At 39.5% G+C, this 27,828-nt stretch overlaps 1 protein-coding gene across 1 annotated transcript in view; it reads right to left on the reverse strand.

Moving 5' to 3' along the window:
- The window catches only part of ATP2B2 (ATPase plasma membrane Ca2+ transporting 2), a 403,728-nt gene that overhangs the window by 58,392 nt on the left and 317,508 nt on the right, over positions 1-27,828 (reverse strand). Inside the window, exons 10-13 of the mRNA XM_058813217.1 lie at positions 26,548-26,589; positions 24,799-24,963; positions 22,506-22,720; positions 20,423-20,665 (exon numbers count right to left, since the gene is read on the reverse strand). Of these exons, the coding sequence (XP_058669200.1) occupies positions 20,423-20,665; positions 22,506-22,720; positions 24,799-24,963; positions 26,548-26,589 (665 nt within the window). The remainder of the gene's footprint in view (positions 1-20,422; positions 20,666-22,505; positions 22,721-24,798; positions 24,964-26,547; positions 26,590-27,828) is intronic.

Genomic DNA, 27,828 nt, shown 5'->3' on the forward strand with positions numbered 1-27,828 from the left:
CATATTATCTGAAGCCTTAATTTGTAGGAAACTCTCCTGTGTTCTACAGGTTGAACTACTCCTTTAGAATAACAATGACATTAAATATTCTAATTTGTTAACATTGTAAATGAGCCTTGCTAGAATAACATATCACTATTGAGTGTTCTATTTCAGCCCAACGTCTCAACAGGAAAACAGAGGAAACCAAAAACTTTTTAAAATTAAATTGCAAAAGATTTCCACTTCATACTCTACTTACTCAAACAAAAGACAAAATGGACCAGGATGCACAGGAATTTTTCTCTGTATAATTAAAAATTTAATATGTAAAATTTAAAACAACCAACAAGGTTGAATGCTGTTCAAACCACATGATATTTTTATTTTTGAATTCCTAATACTGCAGAAAGAACTACTAAAGAACTGTGGTCCTATCAGAGAGATTCCCTTGCTACATAATTTTAATCAATATTTTAATGTAAGACATCTAAAGCAAGATTAAAACATCCAAATTTACACCCAAATGTTCCAGCTTTTTGCAGATATAGCTTTCTTCCACTGACTTCAAGCTCAAACAACAGAGATTTTGCCTGTTTTTCTTAGAGAAAAGCTGCGAAATGAAAGGGGTGAGTCTTTTTTAGCCAAGGTTAAGAACTGAAAACTTTGTTTGACTAAATACATTTTCCCATTACAAAATTGGAAACGGTTCTAGAAGCTCTGTTGGCAAGAGGAAGGCAGTGAAATACCAGCCCTCAGCTGGTTTGGAATTTGTGTTTAGAATTTCTCTGGGATTCTGGAGCCAGAGCAATGGTTTAACCCCAGCTGGAAACCACAAAAGGAGCCTTGTTGCTCACTACCCCTTCCCCCTGAGATGATATGGGGAGGAAAATCAGAAATCCATCAACCCCTGGAGTGGGATAAGAACAGATTCCCTGCTAACACCTGGCAGCAGCTGTGTGTCACAGACACATTTTATGAAAAATCCTTTCCTTTGGATTTTTTCTCCTGAGAAGCTGAAAGGCCTCAGGAACAAAATGTAAACAATGGTTATCTGCTGCTGTGGAATGCAACAGGTGCATCTGGGATTGGTCTCATGTGGCTGTTTCTAATTCATGGCCAATCACAGCCAGCTGGCTCAGACAGAGAGTCTGAGACACAAACCTTTGCTATCATTCCATTCCTTTTCTATTCTTAGCCAGCCCTCTGATGAAATCCTTGCTTCTATTCTTTTAGTATAGTTTTAATATACTATATATCATAAAATAATAAATCAGCCTTCTGAAACATGGAGTCAGATCCTCATCTCTTCCCTGTTCCTCGGACCCTGTGAACACAGACACAGCTGTGCACCCTTAAAATGCTGTGAATTTATTTCCACAAGGTCTCTATGTAGGAATAAAAATCAGCTTTTCTATCTGTATAGACTGGGATCCTTGCAACTTCGAGGGCAGACGTGGAATAATATCATTGGTGACAATTTGTCCTTGCACAGTTTGGAAGTTTCTGTGAGGTTTCCATGCTCATGGTGAACAAGGTGCCTGTTTTTTACACAGAGCAGGATGATTTGTGGTACCACACAGCTGCTCCCCAGCTCACAACCAGCACTGCTGAAATTCAGTTGAAATAAAGTCAAAAGTCAGCTTGAATTGGGGTCAGCAGAAGGGATTGGAGAAGAGCAGTTATGAACTTGGGGCTGGTTGTGTAACCTCCCTGGCACCAGGGACTGCAGGACTTCCACACTGCCCTGAGCTCCCTCACTGCATTTAAAGCCCAACACTTCAAAACTTTGAAGCTTTGGTGGTTTTTTCCTGTTCTTTTGCACAGTGCTGAGTAGCTTCACATCAGTGTTGTCATTAACTTATATTTATATTCACTTATATTTATATTCATTTATATTCATATTCACCTATATTTATATTCATTTATATTCATATTCACTTATATTTATATTCACTTATATTCATGTTCACTTATATCACCTGTTCATCAGAAAGTAAATTGATCTCCTTTTAACCTTCAAAAAATTAAACATATTTTTACACTGAGCAGATACAGATCTCTCCCTTCACTTCAATTCCCAAGACCTCGAGGTCCACAACCCTTAAGGAGAATGAGCTTCTGAATCCCTGACTTTGACAAGTTTGCACCATTTTTGGGTCCAATGATTGCACATCCAGAATTTCAAAGCCCTATGTCTCATACATTTGGAAATAAGCTCAAAACCAGAAAACAAAAAAATGTTTGGAAAGCCTTTAGCAGATGCTTTACATGCCCTGGTACCTGAGATTGGATATATTTTCCAAATATTCTTGGATTTGTTACATGTGGTACATAATGGTGTTACACAGTGCTAGCACAGGAGACAGAAAAATATTAAATGTTTTTAGCAGTGTTAATACAGCTTCTCTAAAATAAAATCATTACAGGCTTAACCAGGCCCTTGATTGTAAAGAGCTTCTGACAGAGAAGAGGAAAAAAAAGACAACATTCACCTCTCACAGTGCCAGGAATTTTCAGAGAGAGAATCAAACAGAAGGTGATGGGAGAGGGAAAAGTGGTTTTTGCTAATTCCCCCTGGATTGCCAGTTCTCTCCCTTTCCTCCTGATATATTTCCTGCATGATTTAAACACTTAAACATCTCTGAAGCAGACAGGAGGGCACGGGGCTGTTGTAACATGAGAAAGTTTGAACTCAAAATTGGAGGAAGGAAGAGGATCGAGAGAAAAAAATGGGTTTTAGTGATTGTATCAGTAATCCAGCTCATCAGCAGCATTCCCAGGAATCAAACAGGACTGAACCAAAGCAGAAGCAGAGAGGTAAATTATAAATAATCACCTAAATAAATAAATGGGTAAAATTTCACCAGAGCTGCCCTTTATTGGTGGTGTTCCCCATATTTCACGTCTGAAAACACAAAAACTGGGATTTAGAAGCTAATTCCTTCTGCTTCCCATCACCCACAAAACCCCAAGATCCACAGCAGCTCCATCTCTGGGGAAAATGGCACCAAACAAATCACCTCGAGTTCTCACTATTTCCTTTAGGCACCTGCAGCCACCACTAAAAACTCTCAAAACCAAGGGAATTTATTCCAAACCCTGGCTGGCAGGGAAGGAATTGCCAGCTCATCCCGCACCTAGACAAACTAAAATGAAAGCACAATGAAACATCCACAGGGGATGCAAAATCTGAAGACTGGAATCAAAAATGTAAACAAGATTATTTCATAAGAACAGAGTTCTACATTAAGAGGTTGCTCTAGTATGACTGTTTTGGTTTAGTATTTGATGGTTTTTGGGTGGAATGTATTAGTACTGAATGGTTATAATTGATTCGTAGTTTAATATATTGTGGTAAAATAGTTAATATTATAGGTATTATTACATATAGGTGTAATTATATATAGATATAATTATAATATTAATATTACAGGTATGTTGGATATTGGTGTAGATGGTTTTATAATTTTTTATGTGTTTTGGTTGAGTGATTGGAATTTAGTAGTACTTATGGGTGTTTTATAGGAATTGGAGGAGTTATATTGTGTTTGTAAAGTGAATTTATGATTACTGTTATATTTGTGAAGGGAAGATTGTGTGTATTTAGGTTTTTTGCGGTGTAAAGACTTATAATATGAAGGAGAGATGCATTGTTTTAATGAGGAATAAAAATAAAAGTGAGTTTTGATGGGAGCTATGGTGGCATGCTGTGAAAAATGCACTGTAGCAGGACCACTTGAGAAAAAAATATGGGTGATTGGTATAAGAAACAATAGCAGCATCATTTGGCAAAAGCTAATAGGGAAAAACATTTCTAAGGGATTGTAACCAAGAAATGGGTTGGTTCTGATGGAATGGCATTGAGTTTGTGTCTCACTCTTTATCGAGACTGATAATGGAATAAAATCTTTTAAAATGCCTCTCAGTTGCCTCATCTCTAGGAAAACCAACATTAGTGGCTGGTGAGACTCCTGAATTCCCTCAGGTTTAATATCCCTCATGGTTATCTAACCTATTTAAATATCAGATCTGCCCAAACTGCCTAGGAAAAGGGTAGCAGGAATTTTTGCCTCATTCCTGCACCAGTTTAAGAACAGGTTCATGTGTGATGGAATTATCCAGGTACAACTGATGGTACAACTCCGTCACACCATCAGCTCTCCCACAGTTGGAGGATATTCAAAGGCTTCCTCCCTCAGATTAGCTGGGATGCAGGGTAATTATTTCATTTTTGGGGGGATAATTTGAATGTTTTTCCCTATTATCAGAAATGGTTTTCCCTATTATCTGAAAACGATGCCCAAACCAAGGGAACGTTTTGCACCACATCATTCTCCTGCTGCTGCTCGAGGCGGGGCCAAGTTTGGTCAGCTATAAATTGATATAAAAACTGAGCTTTTCAGCATCTTGCCTGCAACTCCAGCAAGGCAATGCTCCCCTGAGAGGGGGCCAGCTGGAATTATGCAATGGATCAGGGTGACATTTCCCAGCAGCGAGGCTGAGGGAGCAGCGCTGATGTGGCTCAGTGAATATGGACTCGTGCTCCTTTCAGCTCACAGAACAGGGACAGGGAAAAAAGGATGCAGCCCATGAATTCCCCCACGAGTGGCTCTGCAAGAAAGGGAAATCAGGCATGAAGAACAGACTGAGAGGCTGGTGTCACAGTCCCCACTCCCCCTCTCTTTGAAGCTCACCTATTTTTACATTCACAGAGTTTTTTAATAAAAACCCCGCCATTTTAATAGCAAATCATTTAATTGTCCTTTTAATTTAAGGATCCATCTGCCTTTGTTTCACTTTAAAAAAAAGGGCAAAAAAATACTTCCACAAACATGAAAATTTTTAATTCTTCTCACTGGTTTAAGATGGACATGTCAGGTTTATACACAATTTTTGAAAAATTAGAGAGTTGCTCTGGGCTGTGTCCAGTGGGATTCTGAATATCTGCAGAGAAGGAGACTCCACAACTTCTGTGAGCAACCTGTGCCAATGTTTGACCACCCTCATCACTAATTCAAACAAAAATTACTATTTCTTTCAGTTTCACAACCAGATAAATAGAGGGATAGCTCTAGCAGAAGTAGTTAACAAAGCTTAATTTAACTGCATTTATTGATGTAATTAATTTAATTTGGACCAGAGCAAGGTTTTCTGGTTTCAAACTATAAACAAAACAACCGATAACTTTTAAAAATTAAGAATATCTATTTATAAGGTCCTGCACATGTAATTTAACAATACCTATTGTAAGGAAGCAAACAGTGACAGAGATGTTACATTTTTATGCATCACAGTTCAGCAGTGAATCCATAACATAAAGATATGAATTATTCCTCTCCATCTCCTAATCCTTTCTGGTTCTCTCATTTGAACTTTTTCCTTTTGTAATAAATTGTCAAATTATTTTCAAGACAAAAATAATTAAAACAGAAGGCTGGGAGTCTTTTAATTTAAAAACCAAAACTAATTATGAAAAACCTCTCCATTCCAAATGACAATAATTCGTGGCTGGGTTTAACCAGGGGTACATTAACGCACCACACCACAGTGCAAAGAAGGAACTCTGCCTTGTTATGACACTACTGATCAATTCCTAATTATGATTAGGATCCTCCAGCCTTGCTGTTTCCAGATGAAATTCAACTGAATTTTACTGGCACAGATTTTTCTCCACATTTCCCTCAGAGGAGTCTTGGCATATTTTTTGCACTATAAGATATTATTCATCTGTGTTATTTAGGGATCTTCCTATTGTTATTGATCAAACCCATTTCTACAGTCCCTTAAAATGTGCCATTTCATGACAATTTAGCTCTAAATTTGGAACATTCCCTATTCTCTTTCCAGACAAGGCCACTAAAAACCTGCACTCCTGTCCTTTTGTGCAGCCCCAGGGAACTGGCAATGGTTGGATTTATCCTGGCACCATCCCAGCTTTAAGAGCAACAAGAACTGTTGACAAGTAACCTATATAATCAAAGTAATTAGGCACAGCAATTGTTACTAACTTACTTTAATCAACAAATAATTGACTTTAAATACAGTCTAAATACAAGGATTCTGTTTGAGTTTGCTGTAAAGAAAGCCTCAGCACTTCTGTCACCAATATCAGCAGAACTCAGACCACAGTGACAAAGGGACAATTTCTAAACCAAACTGGCAAAAATAGGAGCAGATTAAGAGATTTTATAAATTGCTAATGAATTCTTCAGTAGTTTGGCAAACACTCCCCAAATTGTCACAAGCAACAACCAAGCTGAGCGTTTTTCATTTCAAAGGAGAAATTGCACTTAATGGCAGGGCTGTAATTAATGACACCCAAGAGCTGCTGCCTTGGGTTGGATCTGTTAAACTCAGGTTTTTCTGCCTGTTGGGCCTGGTTAGATCTGTTGGGTAAATCCCAGTGTTAGATCTGTTAAACTCAGGTTGGATCTGTTAAACTCAGGTTTTACTGCCTGTTGGGCCTGGGCTGGCTCTGTGAGAGCTGCAGGCAGAGCAAACAGGACAGAAACTGCCTGGATTATGTAGGGAAACTCCAGTTCCAAGGCAATGTCCCCAGTTCCAAAAGCATATTTCCAAATTAGACCCAACACTGGGATTTACATGGGGTTGACCAACAGTAAAAGCCTTCAAGCAACTGCTTTAGGGCTGAAACCTCACCTTTTAGGTTTAAGGAAGCAGAGTTACATTTTCTTCAGTCTAAGCAGCATCTGTACGTTTGGAAAATGTCCTTGGAGCCACTCTACTACACATTTAAATCATTTATCAACAGATTTTTCCCTCACATCTCAATCCTTTCTCCCACCAAGCCAATAGTAATATTCAATAATTCTGACCATGTGATGCTCAAATCTTATCACCTTTTGTCAACTATTTTACTCTTTTAATCAAAATTAATAACATTTTTTAAAAACACCTCCACTGGTAGCCTGAGTTGCCTCTCGTGCCGGTTTTTGCCTGGCAATCCTGCATGAATTTCAACCACAAAGTGTAAAACCCATCACCTATTCCATGGTATCTACCCACTCTCATTTCTATTTGTATTGCCTCCTCTATACTTCTGTTAGCTAATTAGGAGTGGAAAAACCAATCAACCAACCATCCCCTTGCACAAAAATCCACCATCTGAAAAATATGAACTGTGACAATAATCATAATGCACAAGAATTTCATCAAAAATCCACCAAAACCCAGTCCCACCATCTGAAAAATATGAACTGTGATAATAACCATAATGTACAAGCATTTAATCATGCATTAAATAACAGAAAATGCCTGACCTTTAAAGATGTGCAGCAAAAACCTGAATTTCCATAAATGAAAGAGAATTTACAGGAATCAAAAACCTGAATTTCCATAAAAGAAAGAGAATTTACAGGTGGCTGATCTGTCCATCCAGTTTTCACATGCAGAAAACTTATCAATACTCTGGGGATTGTCTGTTTTGCTATTAAATAGAACCAGATGGGGAAATAAATTTCTAGAAAGACCAAACCAAAGCAAAGATTAATCTTAATCCTTGCTGCCTTTCTGGTGACACCACAGCTACAAACAATTAGTACAGTGGAAGGAGCTAAATTTAGTGAGTGCAAAGCAAATGTAGCCACATGGAAAAGGAAGTTTTTTCACTTGATTGAAGCTCCTGATTATAGCCCGTCATAATTACAGATCTCTGTTAATAGTACTCATTTCCAGAGTAAGGAGAAGGGTTCTTCAAGCACCCATCTCCAAAGGAGTCCAAAACCACCAAGAGCAGAAATTTCACTGCTGATACAAAATGTGCTCCTCTTTAGCAGCACGTATCAGCTGCGACTATTTTTAAATTGGTTTGGGTCTGTTCCATTTGGGGTTTGGGAGGCAAATGGATGAGCTCAAGTGGAGATAATCTGTCAGAGCCATGCTTGGCTAATATATTTTCTCAGAGGGATTTTTTTTGCATGATTGGTGGGATAATGTTTGGGATGCATTGTGAATTCAGTCCTGTGGCCGGGCCCTCTCCTTGTCAGGACACCAGGAGTGATGCCTTGACTGGGCAGAGCAGCAGACGGAGGCTGCGGCCAATTTGTGCCTGATTATTCATTCAGGAGGAAACGGGACAGCACTGATGGAGAGCTGGAACATCCTGTCCTTCTTTTAGAGAAAAAATTCTCCCAGAAAAAAATCTCATTTCTCACCTCTTCCAAATGCACAGCCCCTATCACACCAGCACTGAGCACTGCCAGCCTTTGGAGTGAGGGGAAATGGAGGGGGATGGAATAAATGGAAAAGAGAGAAAAATAACAGTGGCATAAAATAAAAAATTCTGCCGTGGAGCTGTTTAACATGCTCAAAGCTTTCCTTGGTGCTATGGCCAATGAGCCACATCCTCTGCCTAACTCTCATCTAGAATTTCCCAAGGAAAAGGTGTCCCAGTGTCCCCACAAGGACTCACCAGGAGCCAGGCACACTCTGCTGCTCTGTGTGTTTGCACCTGCACAGGTAAGGCAGGCTCACAGGTTTATTCCATTTACCCCATTCCATTTCTTCCATTTTTTAAGATTTATTCCATTTACCCCATTCCATTTCTTCCATTTATTCCACTTACCCCATTCCATTTCTTCCATTGATTACGGCAGGCTCACAGATTTCTTCAATTTATCCCATTCAATTTATTTAAGGCAGGCTCACAGTGCTTATTCCCTTTATCTTAATTTTTATAATTTTTTATAATTTCTAGAAGATTCTTTTCCATGCAAGGTGTCTGCACAGCAGCTCTGCCATTTTTTCAGTGATGCTAAGGGACTAGATGGCTAAGTTAAAATAATCCTTATAAAATTTGAAAACTTCCTGTTTCCTCTGCAAGGCTCCAGCTGGGAAAAGGATTTTGTGGGACACACATCCTGCCTGCTCCCTGTCAGTCCCATGGCCCTGGGAATGTGGACCCATCACAGCCACATGCCTTTGGGAAGCCAGAGCCCCTCCTGGATCCCTGGGAACAATTCTCCAAGTTTCCACCCATCCTAGAGCTTTTGCTGTCCTAAAAGCAGAAATGCCCAGGATTTTTGGACACCTTCCCACACCCACAAATAACCCAGACGTAAAATTGGTTGTATCCCAAAGGAGCCAAAAGCTTCACACACAAGAAGAGAAAACTGCAAGCTTGACAGAAAAATGGGCTTTACCTGCAGGAGAAAGCAGGAACTGGAAATGGAAGCATTGATTTTACTTATCATACATTTAATACCCATTTTCTAAGCTATCTGTGACTCAAAAAGAATATAATTTTGCTTACATTAAAAGCAAATTAATAGATCTTGTGAAGTGCAAGGTCAGTCACAAAGAACATCAATGAAAGTCCATTTAGAGATGTGTTCAAGACTGGAAATAACTCCTGCATTTATTTCCCTGAAATCAACACATTTCCTGTCAGACTTTATTCCTGATCCATTGCACTTCAGATCTTGTACCATTTGCAGTTTTTGGTGATTCTTGATTTTTTATCCCAGAGGAATAAACCACATTGGAGCTCTGAGAGTAAAAAGAAAACATACTAAACCTGCATTGTATATAAACTATATATTTACGCAACATAAATGTGAAAGGGAATTAATTTCCTATTTCATTAGGAGGTGATTCACCCACCACATTGATTTCTAATCAGCCTGTTTGTGTACCTCATAAAAGCACCCCCATTTTCTGTGAAATTGGGATTAAATCATCGCATTGGAAGGTATTATCTTCCTGTCCCTACGACTGAGAGCACAAAGAAAACTCACATTAAACCAAAATGTGCCTGAAGTAATTGGTTTACACCAACTCATGTGAAAACAAAAGCTCCCAGCAGGAAAACGTTCACTGAGAATATTCCCTGAAAAGTGCTACCAGCACACCCCCACCAGCACATCCATCAGCTCCATCAGGTGGGATGGCTTCACCTCAGCAGGGTGAAAAGGAGCCCAACACACTCCAGTCATTCATTGTGCATCATTTTTGTGGAAAATAAAAGAAAAAAGGAGTCCTAAAATGCTCAGCCAAGAAGCAATATTTATAAACCCCTATGAAAATACTGTGGAAACACTGATTTTTAAAGGCTGCACTTTTGGAGGTTATCCCCACAGGTGAATTTTCTCATGGCAAGACAAGATTTGTGCAGAATAAGAATGTGAGTATAAGATAAATTACATAAAATAAAATTCTATTTTGGAAAACATTTGTTGCATCATAGCAAGTTCAAAATCTAATTTATTCATTTGCATACCAGCGAGAAGGGGGGGGGGGAAAACCAAATGTATAAAATGATATTATAATAAATAAAGAGCTTCCAAGTGATTTTAGACTGCTTAAAAGCTTGCAGTGAATATTGATCCATCAGGAACTGATGGAATCTGCAATGACCAAACTGAAGGCAACGGAGGCCAGGATGAAGGAGGTGTTTGTTACCCTGGGCTCTGTCACTTGAGGAAATAAAGGTGATGAAATCTTCTGCCCCAAAACCCCTCTTCTGCTCCCAGATCCTCCTCTTCTGTCCCCAAATACCCTCTTTTTCTCACAAATGCCCTCTTCTGCTCCCAAATCCCCCTCCTCTTCTCCCACATCCTCCTCTTCTGCTCCCAAAATCACCTCCTCTCCCAAATCCCCCATCCCTGCTCCCCAGTCCCCCTCTTCTGCTCCTAAATTCTCCTCTTCTGTTCCCAAATCCCCTCTTTTTCTCCCAAATCCTTTCTTCTGCTCCCAAATACCCCTGTTCTGCCCCAAATCCCCATCTCTGCTCCCAAATGTCCCTCTTCTGCCCCCAAATCCGCTTTTTCTCCCAAAATTCACCTCTTCTGCTCCCAAATTCTCCTCTTCTGCTCCCAAATCCCCTCTTTTTCTCCACAATACCCCTCTTCTGCCCCCAAATCTCCCTCTTCTTCTCCCAAATCCCCTCTTCTGCCCCAAATCCCCCTCTTCTGCCCCCAAATCTCCTCTTTTTCTCCCCAAATCCCCATCCCTGCTCCCAAATGTCCCTCTTCTGCCTCCAAATCCGCTTTTTCTCCCAAAATCACCTCTTCTGCTCCCAAATTCTCCTCTTCTGCTCCCAAATCCCCTCTTTTTCTCCAAAATCTCCTTCTTCTGCCCCCAAATCTCCCTCTTCTTCTCCCAAATCCCCTCTTCTGTCCCCAAAATCACCTCCCCTTTTCCCAAATGCCCCTTTTCTGCCCCAACTCCCCTCTTCTGCCCCCAAATCTCCTCTTTTTCTCCCCAAATCCCCCATCCCTGCTCCCAAATTCTCCTCTTCTGCTCCCAAATCCCCTCTTTTTCTCCACAATCCCCCTCTTCTGCTCCCAAATCCCCTCTTTTTCTCCCAAATCTCCCTATTCTGCCCCAAATTCTCCTCTTCTCCCCCCAAATTCCCCTCTTCCTTGGCCGCTGACCCCATCCCAGCCCTCCCAACTCACAAGAAAAGGAGATTCCATTCAAGCCCAGCTTTTTTGCCAACCCAAACCCTCCTGCCCCTGCCAGAAAGGTCAGGGCTGGATCAGGAGCTGTGCTGGCTTCCCACAGCCCAGCCCTGCCTAAACACAATGATTTCAATTATGGAGTCAGCTGCTAATTTAGGGAGAAAAGCTGGTTCTGTGCCTCCCATTCCACACAACTCCAATGGCAAGTGATGTGTGAAGATCATTACTTTGCTGCTAATTACCACCACAATTAACTGCATCATCCATTATCCCTAATAATTATTATTCACACAGTAAATAAGATGGACACTATAGGTTGAGGGTTTTTTTTTTTTTTTTCCCTGCTTAATTTATCCTGAGAAAATGCTTAGCAAGGGCTTTAGGAAAAGTTTTCAATATGTTGGGGGGATTTTTTTGGGTGATGATTGTCTTGCTTATATTTAGAAAGATTCTCTGGCCTGCATTGTCTGTTCCCATCCATAATTTACAACTGCTTACACAGTTGTGTAACACTGGGAACAAAATACAAAAAAAAATCAGATTAAGATAGAAATTTACCCAAAATAGGAATTTTTTTGCCTAGGAAATCAAACTTCTTACAGAATATATAGATTTTTAATATTCAGTTCAATCCATTTTCAACCAAATCAACCAAATTTTTCATTTTGAATGGCTCAAATGCACCATTTAGCTGGAATAAACAAAATATTGTATCTGTTATATTGTATAACAGATACAATATTTTTTATTGTATCTGCTAATACAATAAAAATATTGTATTAACAAACAATATTTTAACTCTGTCACCTGAGCTCTTCAAAAAGAAAATTTTCACAAATTTCCAGCCCAAACTAATGTGCTGAAAGCAGCCAATAAATTACTTGCAGCACTATCCAGAAGCTGTTTGATAACTGGGATGCCTTTTCTGATGCAAAGCCACCCTGAAAATCACACAGGGTTTCAGAGGCAGGAAAAGAAGCTCAACACAGTCAAATCATTCACTGTCCCAACATATTTTGTTAGAAAAAGGAAAAGGAAAAGGAAATGGGAAAAGGAAAAGAAAAAGAAAAAGGGAAAGGGAAAGGGAAAGGAAAAGGAAAAGGAAAAGGAAAAGGAAAAGGAAAAGGAAAAGGAAAAGGAAAAGGAAAAGGAAAAGGAAAAGGAAAAGGAAAAGGAAAAGGAAAAGGAAAAGGAAAACTCAGACAACAAGAAGCAATATTTAAAAATCCAAATGAAAACACTGTGGAGCATCTTGCAGGAAACAGTGATTTTTAAAGCCTTCACTTTTGGGAAAGAGCTGGAGGTTATCCCCATAAGTGAATCTGATTTTCTGCTAAGCAGATTTTCCTCTGTGTTTCTCCTGATATCCCATATTTAGTAATTTATTGTACCCCTAAGGCTGCAGGATCCCAACTATAAAACCTGGTTTTTTATGAGTTTTATGAGTTGCCCAAAATTCCCTTGGTGTTTCTCAGACAGGGAATGAAACAGGATCTTGAATTTCTCCACCAGTTCCTCCCAGTACATTTTTCTGAGCCATTTTCAGGAAGGAGAGGATTTTAGGGCTCCAAATGTATTCCACAGTCCAGGAAGGTGATTCCAGCCCATTTCTCCTCCCTCATCCAAAACCAGTGGCACCAATGTGCTGCTCCAATGTCATTACATGGGCTAAGATGAAAACATTAATATTTCTTACTGTTTACTGATTTCCTGTGAGGATAAAACCTTGGACAGACCTCTCCTTCCATAAAATACCTGTCAAATAGCACTTCTCCTCCTCACCAGCCTTAAACACAAATTATGAAATCGTGACAGAGTGTCTGAAGGGAGAATTTGCTTTTGAGCATTGCCTGAGGAAAGGAAGCAGAGATAAACAAACATGCTGAAGGATGGTCACTGCTGAATTGCCACCAAAACTCCCTCAAGCCCTTCTCTGCCAACACCAGCACTGCAGAGCTCCCTCTGGACAGAGCTTGGGATTGTGGGGCACACACGGTGCAGAAAAACAGGAAAAGCACCCTGTAAATAGAGGAGCGCAATGGGGAGAACTGCAAACCCTTCTGCTACCAATTCACAATTTCCTTTTTCCCTTTTCTTTCCTTTCTTGAAATTTCCTGAAATTTCATTTCCTTTCCTGAAATTTCCTATTTCCTTTCCTTCCCTGAAATTTCCTTTCCTAAAATTTCCTTTCCATTTCCTTGATATTTCCTTTCCTTGAAATTACCTTTCCTTGAAATTTCCTTGGAATTTCCTTTCCTTGAGATTTCCTTTCCCCTTTTCTTTTTCCTTTTCTTTTCCCCTTTTCTTTTTTCTTTTCCTTCCCTTCCCCCTTCCCTTCCTTTCTTCCTTCCCTTTTTCCTTCTCTTTTCCTCTCCTTTTCCCTTCCCTCCCCTTTTCCGTTCCCAGTTTTTCGTTTTCCCCCTCAATTTACCCACCCTACAACTCTGTTTTTCCTTTTCCCATCCCCTCTTCTGCCCCCACAGCTCTGGCCCAGGCAGCTCAGCCTGGACTGGCCACTTGACCCCCCGATAAATAAATGACTGATCTTTGCCAAACACTTCCAGTCAACAGCTGGAGATGCCACTTGTGCTTTGATGTCAGTGGCAGAAGGAAAAAACAACATTTAGGCCATGCCAGAGACTCTGTTGTCATTGAAATTATCATAAATTAAATCTTTCCTCAATCTATCCTTACTAATTTATTTTTTTTACCACTTTTGTGGCCATTTCTGTCCTCATGTTTTGTGTCTAGAGTTTTTTTTTCAAGGATTTATTTTGATTTATTAAAGTATTTTTTATTTATTTGTAATATTTATTTTATTTTAAGTATTTATCATTTTTAGTAGAAATGAGGAAATTGAGCTGGATAAAATATGAGATGGCTTCAATCTTCACCTGCAGCAAAAATGAATGGGAAAATCATCTGTTCTTTAGCACAAGAAACAAAGAGCTTGAGAACAGATTTTAAGCAAACCCTGTGAGTAAAAATATCTTTGCAATTCCATATGCCAAAATAACTCAAAAAGGCAGTTTGGAGGTCAAAAGCTGTTTCTTTATGGTTCTCCTTGGAATAAAAAAGGGAATTGTCGTGGGTTGACAGACAGAATTCTAGTGACATAGAACAGCAATTTCATTTAGCAGAGAGCCCCTGGCAGACAGCTCTGCTGCTGTAGCCTCAGGGCACAGAAATTCCCTGATTTTCTCTTGATAGGTGAGACCTGTTGGGGATGGAGCTTTTTTAAAAATGAAATTAAAAAAACCTTTCCTAGACACTCAGGGTCTACATCTTCCTTTCTATTTGCAAAACCAAACTGTAAATAAGTACAGAGACACATAAAAAAAATTATATATATATATATACATATAAAGATAGATGATAGATAGATAGATAGATAGATAGATAGATAGATAGATAGATAAAGGTAAAGTCTATTCTGTGTCAGATAAGCCACAAGCAACCATTGTTTAAAAAGTGACATTTCAATCCTCCTTCTCATCATGAAAAACTTTACACATAACGTGGGGAAATGTATGGAAAAATCCTTAAATATACCTGCTACATCTCAAGTTTTGAAATTATTGCTAGGAAACTTCCAAATATCTATATTCCCAAAAATGTTTAAAGTTGGTTTTTTTAGAAGACCTTACTATATTGAAATTATGAATGGTAAAAGGAAATGCCAGGAATTATATATATATATATATATATATATATATATATGTATGTATGTATGTATATGTATATGTGTATATATATATGTGTATATATATACACATATATATACACATACATATACATATATATATACACATATATACATACATATATACATATACATACATATATATATATACACATATATATATAATTATTATTGGGACTATTTTTTATCTGATTAAAATTTTTAAAAAATTCAAATTATTCAAGTACTTGATGAATAAAATTCAGTCTTTGAATAACAAAATAAATACATTATCTTTATAAAGTCAAGATTATCCAAGTACTTGATGAATAAAATTCAGTCTTTGAATAAAAAAAAAAATAAATCTCAAAGAAAGAGACATATTTTGCACTTTGCACACCTTCTCAAAGGCCGTTCCTGACAGGAACATTGTGTCTCCCAACAATCAGAGAGCTGATCTTGCTTGGGATGCAAATATATTCTCCCAAATAAAAAAAACTTTCACCTGGCTACCACATCCATGTTCCCAATACCAGCAACAGATTTCCATCAATCCTAGCAAAGCAGCAAGATTGTGCTAAAATTTTGGTTTTTTCTCCTTTCAACATTTCACCTTTGTAGGATGTCATTGCTTCTTACGGCTTTTGTATATTATGGGTGTCCAATATATTATCATCTACCTGCTCTGCCTTTCAGCTGCAATAAAATTGCCTGTATTCTTTGTGTTTTATTTCATTTTCTCCTTTAGGTTTTATCCAACAGCAGCATTTTTGTACCAAAAGCTTTCCCAGCTCACATTTATAAATTGATGAATATTTACTAACATATAGACCAAACTATTTTTATTTTATTTCCTCTGAGAAAAGGGAGTGAATATGGAAGGGAGTGAATGTTTGTACTTTCCTGTGACGTTTCTTCCTTCGGGTCAAGGTTTGCCACCAGATCCTGCCCCACTCTGTGCAAATGCACCAAATCACAGCCAGAACAGCACTAAAAATTCAAATATTCACCCAGCACAGGCAAAAGGAGCCTTTTATCCCTCACACCCATCAAGCAGCAAATGAAAAGTCGGTGTCAGATCCTCACAGTAACAGCTCCAGCTGGGACTTTTCCACTGGTGCTGAAAATCCCTCAGCTAAACCCTAATTGTGGTGTCGTCTTAATCAGGCACATCACACCCAGCCAGGAAATTAAAAGAAGAAATTCCTCTCTAATTAAAACTGGAATTATGAAAGCAAGAGCTGCACAGGAAAGTTGGAATCAGTGGTTTTGGTTCATCACTGCTCCTTGGCATCCAAGATCAATGTACTCCTGCTCCGAGAGCAATCAAAGGATTCCCAAAATGCAGATTTTGCTCTCAGAGCCTTTGCTGTCCCCACCACAGCTCTCAGGCAGAATGCACAAAGCCTGATTTGATTTCCAGGTGGAAACAGGAATGTTGAACACCAAGGTTTGCTGGAGAACAGCTTCACACAAACATGCTGAAGGATGGTCACTGCTGAATTGTCACCAAAACTCCCTCAAGCCCTTCTCTGCCAACACCAGCACTGCAGAGCTCTCTGTGGACAGAGCTTGGGATTGTGGGGCACACACGGTGCAGAAAAACAGGGAAAAGCACCCTGTAAATAGAGGAGCACAATGTGGAGAACTCCTGCAAACCCTTCTGCTGCCAATTCACAATTTCCCCTTTCCTTTCCTTTCCTTTCCTTTCCTTTCCTTTCCTTTCCTTTCCTTTCCTTTCCTTTCCTTTCCTTTCCTTTCCTTTCCTTTCCTTTCCTTTCCTTTCCTTTCCTTTCCTTTCCTTTCCTTTCCTTTCCTTTCCTGAAATTTCCTTTCCTGAAATTTCCTTTCCTGAAATTTCCTTTCCTGAAATTTCCTTTCCTGAAATTTCCTTTCCTGAAATTTCCTTTCCTGAAATTTCCTTTCCTGAAATTTCCTTTCCTTTCCTGAAATTTCCTTTCCTGAAATTTCCTTTCCTTTCCCCTCTTTCCTGAAATTTCTTCTCCTGAAATTTCCTTCTTTCCTTTCTCCTTTTCTTTCCCACCAACAGCAGAAAAGTTGCTCTGAAGCTAAAGGGATGCAAAATCAGCTCACCCAGCAACTTAATCTTGGAAAGCAGTAAAAAGAGCTATATTTAATGATGCTATTGTTCAGTTGGAATAAATTGTGTTTAATTTCTCAGGGAAATTCAAATCTTTTATGCCAAGCACTGATATTATTCCCTTTTTATATTTTTATCAATGGTTCAGTTGCCCCTTAATCAAAAGACAATGCAAGAGGGAATATTTCTCATTCAGCAGAGCATCTTGACTAATTTTATGGTCCCATATGTGATCCTTGTGAACAGAAGTTCACACAAAGAGCAATTTACAGCACACATGTAGCTGGAGAGCTAAAAATAGAATATGCAAAACTCACTCTTGGCGACAGAACCCTTCCAATGCCCTTTGGGTTTCAGCTGAAATTCACAATTTGATTAAACATGCTGCAAGAACGAGCGCACGAGCGTGCATTCTGTATTAGCAGGAAGGAAAAGAATTCTGTCTATTTATCCTGGAAACAACTCCCTCAGGTGCTTTTTACTGTATTTATTTGGGATGCAAAATGGGCTATGGAACAATATCCTGCATCTTAAAGGTCAGCTTGTTATAAACTGTGAATAAAATGAAATCCCCTGAGATTGGAGCTGTGTTCTCGTGGAGTCCATGTTGCAAAGCTTTAGCTCATAAGATCTAAAAGATCTCCATTAATTTTAAACAGATAAATTCAAGCAGTCACTGATCTGCATCCAGAGGATTTCACCCCTTTATCAACTTAGAATCAGTCTCTGCAAATTTTAAAAAGCACTGAAATGCTGAAATATTGACTCTTTTAAATAAGAACATAGAACTAATTCCAACAAGGAACAATGAAGCCAAGTCAGAATAAAAGATAATTATATTGAGACCATTTTAGAACTAGTATTGACAAGAAATGTTTCAATAAACCACAAGAAAAAGACAGATTAATAAACTTAATGCTGCAGATATGGAGGTCTGATGATTTCCTCTGGATTCAGAGGGGTGAACTGGTGTGGAAGGTGAGCAGAAACACTTTGGTACTAGCTTTGATCTCAGAATGAACAGCAAAATATAAAACTCTGTATAAGTCTCTGCCAGTCACACCTGACTGAAAAACCAACCCCCTGCCTGCCCTGCTGCTCCCTGGGAATGAGGAAAATTCTGCTGACACTGGGAATGTTCTCCCAAAGCCTTCCCAAAGTCAAACCCCTTGCCTTGTCCTGATCCTGCCTCTTCAGGGTGTTTTATTCTCTTTCTCCAGGAGGAAGCACCTGAGCTGACTGAGGCTGTAACAACATTGAAATAACCAAGGTGCTTTTTCCTCTCCCCAGCGATCAAATATTACATTGATTTGTGAGAGCAGGAATTACCCAGGAAAAACAAACTGTTCTTGCTGGTTTGGAAATGAACAAATGAAATTTAAGGAGCTGCTGCCATAAAATATCCACTCTGAGTTATCACACAGGATTTGTTTTCTCTGATTGCATTTTAAGAGAACACTTATAAAACAAACATCACCTACATGCCTGACTTTATTCTGTAGCTCAGCACAGACCTATGAAAAGGACAATACTCGTATTCATAAACTAGAAAGAAAAAAATCTATTTGTACAGCAACAGTAACATTCAGCTTGACCTTTCAAAGAACAAATCTATTGGAATTGCAAAAAAATTCAGTCTCTTAATTAGTTCTGCACAAAAGAAGCCAATGCCACAAGCAATCAGGATATGTTCCACTCTGGCCTCCTGCACAGAGTGAATAAAATACCTTAGGATGTAACTCACCTGAAACCAGAATGGATAAAGGTCATTGACCTCACTGATTTACCAATCCAATTTGTGCTTTCTGAGCATTAATTGAAATTTCTTAGACACATAAAAATCATTTTGCACATATGAAGACTCAGTGAAAACCAGATGTGTTATCAACATATTTGTGTTCCGAAGTTTATCTGCACCAAAACTGAGCTACCCAATCTAATGACAGCAGGAGGTTTTTTTTAATTTCTCATGGTCTTGCACTCTTAAATAAATCCCTGTCCTTGAAAAAAACAATAAAATATACAGTTTTTAGAGCACCTGTTCTCGTTTTGAAGACCTCAACAGTATTTAATGCTTCATCATTTACAATAACACATTAGGGAATTAACACTTTAAAAAAAAATTACACCTCTTTCTGCTGATACCTGAGGTTTTAGCTTTTATATTTTTCAGATTCTGTGCTGCTTTCATTTGTGGATCTGGGTTAGAATCCTAGATGCTGAAAATTTTAAACTTTCTGTGCTGAAAGGTACAGACACAAGAAAACACTACATTTAACCTGAAGCTGTAGGAAAGACTTCCAGAATTAATTAATAGCACTAAGATTACAAGTGTGTAGTTAGTTAAAAGCGTGTAATATCACAAAGTAACAAACTTAAACCCTCCTTTTAGAATATAAAAATAAATATGAAGCAAGATAAAAGATTTAGAGTAGAAGCAAGTTACTCTTCACTTCCTTCTTCTTCATGAGTTTAAGTAGTATTTTATAATAAAACATAAAAGTCTGCATTGCAAGCTTCAAAAGATCAGTTATTAAGTTAAAAAAGAAAATTATCTAAGTGTCATTTCTTAATTAGACTGTTTAGTCTTAAAAGACCTTGTAACAAAATATAGTTAAGTAATTAGTAAGGCATTTTGTGCCTTTCTAATAAAAAGCTACCAAACTCAGAGCTGTAAGACTGTTTCACTGATAAATAATGAACACCTATGTCCAAACATAAAATACTTTCTCAAGTGCCTTCAATCCCAACCTTAATAAAAGTAGAAAATACAAACAAAAAATTCACAGGTCTGGGCTTTATATAAAAGAATAGTAAACTTTCTTCACAGAGTAGGGAGACAAAAAAATTCCTTCTCTAGCTGGGACCAAGGACAAATGATCCAAATCTCAGCCCAAGAGCACAAACAACATGGCCTGAAGAGAGAAAAACAAAAAGGATGAGATTCATAACCTAAAGCTGTAATTGGACAATTAATTCCAATAAGCTAATAGACCAAAATTAAAGAAAGTGAGAGAACCTGTGACCAGATGACCATTTTGGGACCATTTTGGTTCATCTTGGGTGCAGCTCTGGCTGGGCTCCTGTGCTGCCCAAGGTGCATCCATTGAGGAGACCATTTTAATAAATCCCTGCTTTATTCTGTAACTCTGCCCAGCCTCTGTTCTAGCTCAGCCCTCACAAAGCATCACTGCTAGGCCTCACTTAACCGCCCAAAAAACCCAAGCACCTACTCACCAGAATTTTGGTAGTGTAAGCACTGTTGATAGCGATTGCATTGACCAGCAGCTCCATGGTTTTGGCAGGGATGGAGTCGGGGTCAGGGATCTCCTTGTAGTGGACGTCGCCCACGTAGGCCTGCACCACGGTCATGCGGTTGGTGGTCAGCGTGCCCGTCTTGTCCGAGCAGATGGCCGTGGCGTTGCCCATGGTCTCGCAGGCGTCCAGGTGCCGCACCAGGTTGTTGTCCCTCATCATTTTCTGAGGGGAAAACCCACCAAAAGCCAAGTAAGGAACCCTTCAATGTCGGCTTTGACAGGATTTTAGTCGTAAAAAGCAACACAGCCCACAGTTTGTATTGCTGGTGAGAACGTTCCCTAAAGCAGAGTTTTGGTGAGGGTCAATAACCCCAAATCCCACTTGCAGACAACCAAGCTGTGCCTATCCCTGAGGTAATTTTGTCTTTGATAACCTAAAAGAGTTGCATCATTTTCCTGCAGTAGGTTTGCATTCTAAGGAACAGCTGAAACAGGTTGTTATCCCTCATCATTTTCTGAGGGGAAAACCCATCAAAAACCCAAGTAAGAAACCCTTTGATGCTGGGTTTTGAGGTTTTTAGCCATTAAAAGGAAAGCAGCCCATGGTTACTCGTGCTGGTGAGAATATGATGTCCCCTAAATCAGAGCTTTGGTGAGGGCCAATAACCCCAAATCCCAGTTATAGACAGCAAAGCTGTGCCTATCCCTGAGGTAACTTTGCCTTTCCCTGAGGTAATCTTGCCTTTGATAACCTAAAAGAAATGCATCATTTTCCTGCAGTAGGTTTGAATTTTAAGGAATAGCTGAAACAGGTTGTTATCCCTCATCATTTTCTGAGGGGAAAACCCACCAAAAGCCAAGTAAGAAACCCTTCAATGCCAGCTTTTGAGGTTTTTAGCCATTAAAAGGAAATCAGCCCATGGTTAGTCCTGCTGGTGAGAACATGACGTCCCCTAAATCAGAGCTTTGGTGAGGGCCAATAACCTCAAATCCCAGTTACAGACAGCAAAGCTGTGCCTATCCCTGAGGTAACTTTGCCTTTGATAAACTTTTAAAAGAGTTGCATAATTTTCTTGCAGTAGGTTTGCATTTTAAGGAATAGCTGGAACAGCAAAAATGAGCTAAAGGAATGAGAGATTTTAAACATTATTGTTATAGCAAATATTTTGGATTTTGTTCTTTACACTGCTTGGAATGCCAGGATGCTATCTGGCAGCACACAGAAGCACCACACGTTTTGGGGGAAAAGCACAAGAGAAAGGAAGAGAAAAAGGATGGCAGAGGAAGGACATCAGGAAAATGAGAATACGTTTTCAAAGCAGCTACATTCTTCATTAACAAAACCCCATATTCGAGCCTTGCTCCTTTTTTAAATAATTGTGATATTTGGCTGCACAGATGCTAAGAGATTCCTTCCTAAACTTCCTAAGTGAATTTGTTTACATGGTAAATGGAAATCAATTTTACACCATCTTCATCTAAGATTCCCAGAATGTTTAAATCATCTAATTAAATTGCTCAAGTAATCCTGAAGTCCAGAATGTTAATCCTCTTTAATTTCCTAATAGAACCATTTACATTGACTTCAAAGAACTGCAACTGCATTTAAGAAAAGTACATGAAAGCTACAGTGAAACTCTTAATTTCTTTGAGAAGCTCCAGTTTCTCTGAGAAGTGTTCCTGAAGACTTCAAATCCTTGTCAAAACTTTGTACAGTTGCACAAGAAAATTTGAATACAAAATTATTCTATATCAAAAGACTGGACTATTTTCAGAGTACATTCTGCTCAATAAATTCCTGGTTCCTTGCAAATTAAGTAGGTATTTCTACTGCTTGATATTCCTGCACTGTGCAGTTTTAAGGAGATGTGCTGAAAGATGTATTGGCATTTTTGTTAGAAATACTTTCAATATAAGTGTTCTTTAAAGCAATTTCATGAACATTTTGAGCACATAATTTTCAGACCATTTTTCATCCCATCTGATAAAACCTGAGGACCAGCTCAGTGGTGAACTCAAGCAAACAGCACTGTTCTCCCTGGATTATTTTGAATGTCTCTTACCTTTACAGAATAAGCCAGAGAAATAGTGACAGCAAGTGGGAGTCCCTCAGGAACAGCAACCACGAGCACAGTAACACCAATAATGAAGAATTTAACAAAATACTGAACGTAGACAGGAGTGCACTCAGGCAACCACTGCTTCTTGTTGACCACAAAGGTGTCAATGGCAAAATACAGTACCAAGATGATGACAGTGATGGCAGACATCACCAGACCTGGGAGGAGAAATCACAAGTTACCATAAACCCAAACATCACTGAGAACACAATCAATTAGAAATTGGGATTTGATAGGAAATTCTTTCTTTCTTTGTGACATTTTTCACCAGTACCAATAGCAATAAACCATACAATGAAGAAAAAACATTGCCATAATATATTTACAGTGCACAAGGATTTCTAGGAATTCATTTTCAAGCACTTACTGCTGCCTTTACAACTTCCCAGGCAGTGCAGGAGCTCTTCTGTCACTTAAGTTAAGCTTATTCAATTTAGCACATTACTTTGCCTGGTACAACATTTAGCTGTCCTTTTAACCCCCACCTTTTACAAATTACTTGTCTATCTATATTTAAACACCTTTCTTCTAAGTAAGTACATCTTTAGAGGCTTGAGCAAAGGAGCCTCCCATGTTGCTGTATAAAATCCTGTAGAAAAGTCCTACAGATGAGGCTGGGTGAATATGAAGATGCAATAATGCAGAATTATCCACAGGACAGTTTTTCACTGGGTTTCTTTAAAATGTAACTAATACTGGTGTTTCTAAGGTGTCCCTTTTCAAGGGAACATCTGCAGAGCGTGCATTTTCATGAGCAGAGGTTCCAAAGAGACAGAGCCACCAATAAATATTTCACAGAATTGACAAAATGTTCCAAGCATTCCATCCACTCTCCCAACTGCTGGGATAGCAGTCCTGCTCCACAGTTTTGTCCCTGGGTTTGAGTATACAAATAAAAATTTCCACTATAGCCTCAGCTTTGCCTTGCTCTGACAGCCCTGTTTGGCAGGTTTGTGTGAAGGAATTAAGCCTGCATTTTGGAATAAATTAATTTCTCCCTAATGAGATCATAGAGTAGAAGGAGAATGCTGTGAACTTCATGTCTTAACTGCAGTTTTTGAAAAATTGGTAAAGTTGAAGGATGTTAAGTTTGACAGGAAACCGATGAGTCAGGAAGATCACTCTGTGCCAGAGGATAAAGGAAAATCTATTCAAATATTGCACAGGCAAATACTCCTGACAACACAAGACATCCCCATAGGCTGCTCAACACCAAAGAAAAACCAAATGAGGCAATGATAATTAATTTAATTCCTGTTGCTTGCCACATTCTGGTCAGAAACCCCTATACAATTACTTCAAGAGTGATGTTCACGTGCCAGAGCAGAAGTCAAGGCAGTGCAGAAAGGTATTTAATCCAAGGAATTAATCATCAGGGGGAACAAAGGAGAGGAGCTGGAGGAATATGAACTGGGGCAAGGCATGAAATTGGATATCAGGGATGATAATCCTGGATTTGGTCACACTCTGCTCAGGCAAAGGGAATTGGCATCGAGGGGTTATGAGATCAACTCCTGTGATGAGCTCACAGGGGGATGGGAAGGGGAAAACCCAAACTGGGGGAGAAGGCTGAGGGAGATGGAGCAGGAGTAAATGGATCTGGGAGGGCCTCCACCAAGGAGCTGAGATCAAAATCCCTTTTAGAAGATCAAAATCTCTTTATCACCACGAGAAAAGCAAGTTTAAGGAACTTTAGGCCCTTATGGAAGGTTTCCACTCTCTGCCCACATGTTGGAGAAGTGCTGCTTCCAACCCCAGGGGCCAGATGGTTCTGGATACAGGACCCCAGAGATGTGTCATGCTTGGGGGGAAGGCAGGAATGTGGATATTTGAGGAGAACAGAATGATTTCAGAATCCATGAGAGGGAAATACTGTGTGAGTGATATTTTGAGATGGTATTAGAGATTCTGAAACTGTGCACTCCCAAGTTCTGAGGGGAGAGGAAATTAAATACGTAATTACTGCACTTGGGAATATTAACTCTGAGAAAAGCTGCATTTCATTTTGATTCAAATATTCATTACAATCCAAGTTGCCCAAAGCTCCTTGACAGTCAAAGCTGATTTTTAGGAGAATAAAAGATCTCCAGCACCACATATTCTCCTTAGAAGAGCTTTGTGATGACCCATTTCCAAATCTTGCAGTAAAAACAGGGCCTGTCCCTTCTCAGAACCATTTGCTTTGCAGCTCTTTGCCTCCTGCGCCCCAGAGGGCTTTGGTGTCACCCAGCCATACCTGCTTTGCCAATCTGCACTGCCAGCTTGGTCAGCTTTCCCTGCAGGACGGATTTTTCTTTCTTGTGCATGTTGGATTTCTTCTTGTCCTTGTCGTCTCCCTCTCCCCCTTCCGCGCTCTTCAGCGGCTGCATCTCCATGGCAGCAGCCCCGTCCTGCTGCTTGGCTGATAATGCAGAACAAAACTGTTACTCCAGAACTTCATCCCTTCCTTTCCTCCGTGTTCATCCTCTCTGAACCAGCCAGCACCACAGGGGCTGCCTGGGACAGTCTGTGCCAGGGACACCCTCGGCTCCCTGGAGAGCCAGCGGGGCTCTGCAGGACACAGCTGTGCCAGCACATCCCTCAGGACACGTGGCCATTTGGGCTGGAAAGCACTGATTGGGGTTTATCCCTCATTTGGGCCCCCACCCATGACGCCCTGGGCCATACACGTATATGTCACTGAATGTCTTGCAGGTGACTTGGCAGGTGACAGCACCAGCACTGCAGCATTCCCTGCAACAGCAGAGCTCCCCATTCCTCTGGGATTTTGGGGTGCCTCTTAGAATGCAATGCACATTTCCAATGCAAATATTTTGAGGTTGCACAGGTCACTCCTGTGTCACCTCTCTGGGCTGCAGGGGCACCTCAGTGACCAGGGGACCACCCTCTGTCATCCACCCTTCCAGAAAATCCCTCAGTTATAAAGTTTCCTCAGCATTCCGTGATCAAGGTGCTCAGCCCTCGGGTCTGGTGGTGGTGGTGGCATCACCATTCCCCCACAAAACCCACACACAGTTTCAGGCCTGATCCCTCCTTTCCTGACAGAATGCCAGCAGAAGGAAACTTTATTTTTACCTGTTTCTGAAAAGCAATGACATTGCAGTGGATATATGTGCATGTGTCTGGTTTGTACTGAGCACAATAAATAAAATAGGATGAGATGAAACAGCTTTGCCTTCGTGAAGAGATTGTACAAGACCGTGCTTGTTTGACCTGGAAATCTAATTTATCTACCTAGCCTGAATGCTTATTATTTAATAGCATTTTATTTGGTACTTTTGTACCATGAACCACTGAGTTTCTCTATCCAGTTTCTGAGCCATCACCTTTACAATGTTCAATATTATCTGAGAAGAGAAAATTGTCGTTTAATTTGGTATAACCCAAAGAGCTCTTGATAGCTGTGTCTTATAATAAAAAGGGAACCATAACTTTGCTTCAGAGAAAGCAAAATATTGATTCCAATTTCTTCCTGACATGGTATATTAAATAAGAAACACCTAGGACTCTCAATCTTTCTGTTGTTTACCCTCATAAAGGCTTTTACACTGCTAGATAACACCTTGGCTTTAAGGTTTCCTTTTTTTATTGCTTTGCCTTTCCCCTGCAAATGAAGAGATGTCCAGACAATGCCATCAGACACCAGAGACGATGAGACATAAAAAAACTGGGCTGGAAAATCACTAACAACACACAGGATACACAACTTGCACAGGAACAATTAATCCAAATGAGCTTTGTGAGATGAAAGCAACATCTATAAATGGTCCCCTTAAAATGCTCCTCTCCTAAACCTCTGCAGCTTGTGGGAGTTACAATCTCTCGGGCTGGGGTTGGCTGTTTGGGGTTTTTTTGGACATTCTGAACAATTAGGGCCAGTTTCACACACAGGCACAGACCACAGGTTCTCACTGTACTTTGGGACAGGGTTGAACTACATGCTAACAATACAATCCACAACCTCCTGAATAGCAAAGAAGATTACCTTTGTTCTGGTTGTTCTCCATATTCCCATCCTGCATCTTGCCTAAATGATGAAAAATTCCAACAGACAACAGACAGTAAACAACCTTCAGCCGAGACAGAACACGAAAATGGGGATTTATAAAAATGGGAGACAAAATACCATGAGCACACCACGGGCACCTGGGCACCATCCCCTGCCCTCACATCTGCACTCACAGAGGGGCCAAGGAACTCCAGCCGAGCTCAGGGCTGGAACACCTCAAATGCTGAATATCACCACGTATTTTTGAGGAATCTGCATCAATTCAGAGGGGAAAACCAATAAAGTGGTTCTGGTGGAAAGAAGAATTGGAATAATATTCCTGAGCTGATGTTTCAGAGGGCTGGGACTTAAAAATTCTGGCACACACATAGAGTTTGTCTTTCCTAATGTATTCCAGAATTAAATTAATCATGTTACTAAATTGACAAAAATAGAAACAATGGTGTTAATAAATCTAAATTAATAAATAAAAAATGTAAATCAGATAGGATTTTAAAATTATGTCTTCTTCACTTGGTTGTACTAATTAGCAAATTTCTCCTGGAAATACAAGTGCCAGGTGACCTAAATTCAGATTTATCCTGACATGGATTTACCATGTGCCTCTTTAATTTCCAGCTTGACATTTTATCCACCAACAGTTTTACCACAGCAAAGTCCTTATTCTTTTGTGCCTTTTTCAAGTGGAAATGTCATTTGAAAGTGTGCATGAGATAAAAATGGCAAAAATGCACAAATCAGATACAAAACTTTGGTATTCAGAATTACAGCTAAATATTTTCAAAAGAATTAAAATTTTATTGGTGGGATTTCTTACAAAACTTGCACAGTAATTATATAAATTTATGGAAAAGGTTACAACAAACATTATCTCAGAATGGATGACAATGTCTTTTGGTAGTTATGTAAAATGCACAATAAAAAATGATGCTAAGGAAAATTCAGTTAAAATACCATTACAGGATTGTTGACACATTCTAATAAGAAATGTACCATCAGGATTTATTAAAAAATGTGCCAGCAGGTACATCTTGTTCTTCTGACTGCCATGTGGATTAATTTTCTCACTCTGCTGTGAATAAATCATAACAGAATGGAAAAGCTAAGATGCATCTCTTGCACGTTTTCTTTGCATTAAGTGGGAGAGCAAAAGTGACGAAATTAGTGTTATATTTGTCAAATATGGGCCCCAGTGCCACACTGGGAAATTCCAAAGCCCAGAAACAGAGCCAGGGAAAGGCTTTCATGTCCTAAAAT

This window comes from Ammospiza caudacuta, chromosome 12, assembly GCF_027887145.1.
Source record: "Ammospiza caudacuta isolate bAmmCau1 chromosome 12, bAmmCau1.pri, whole genome shotgun sequence".
Lineage (NCBI taxonomy): Eukaryota > Metazoa > Chordata > Aves > Passeriformes > Passerellidae > Ammospiza > Ammospiza caudacuta.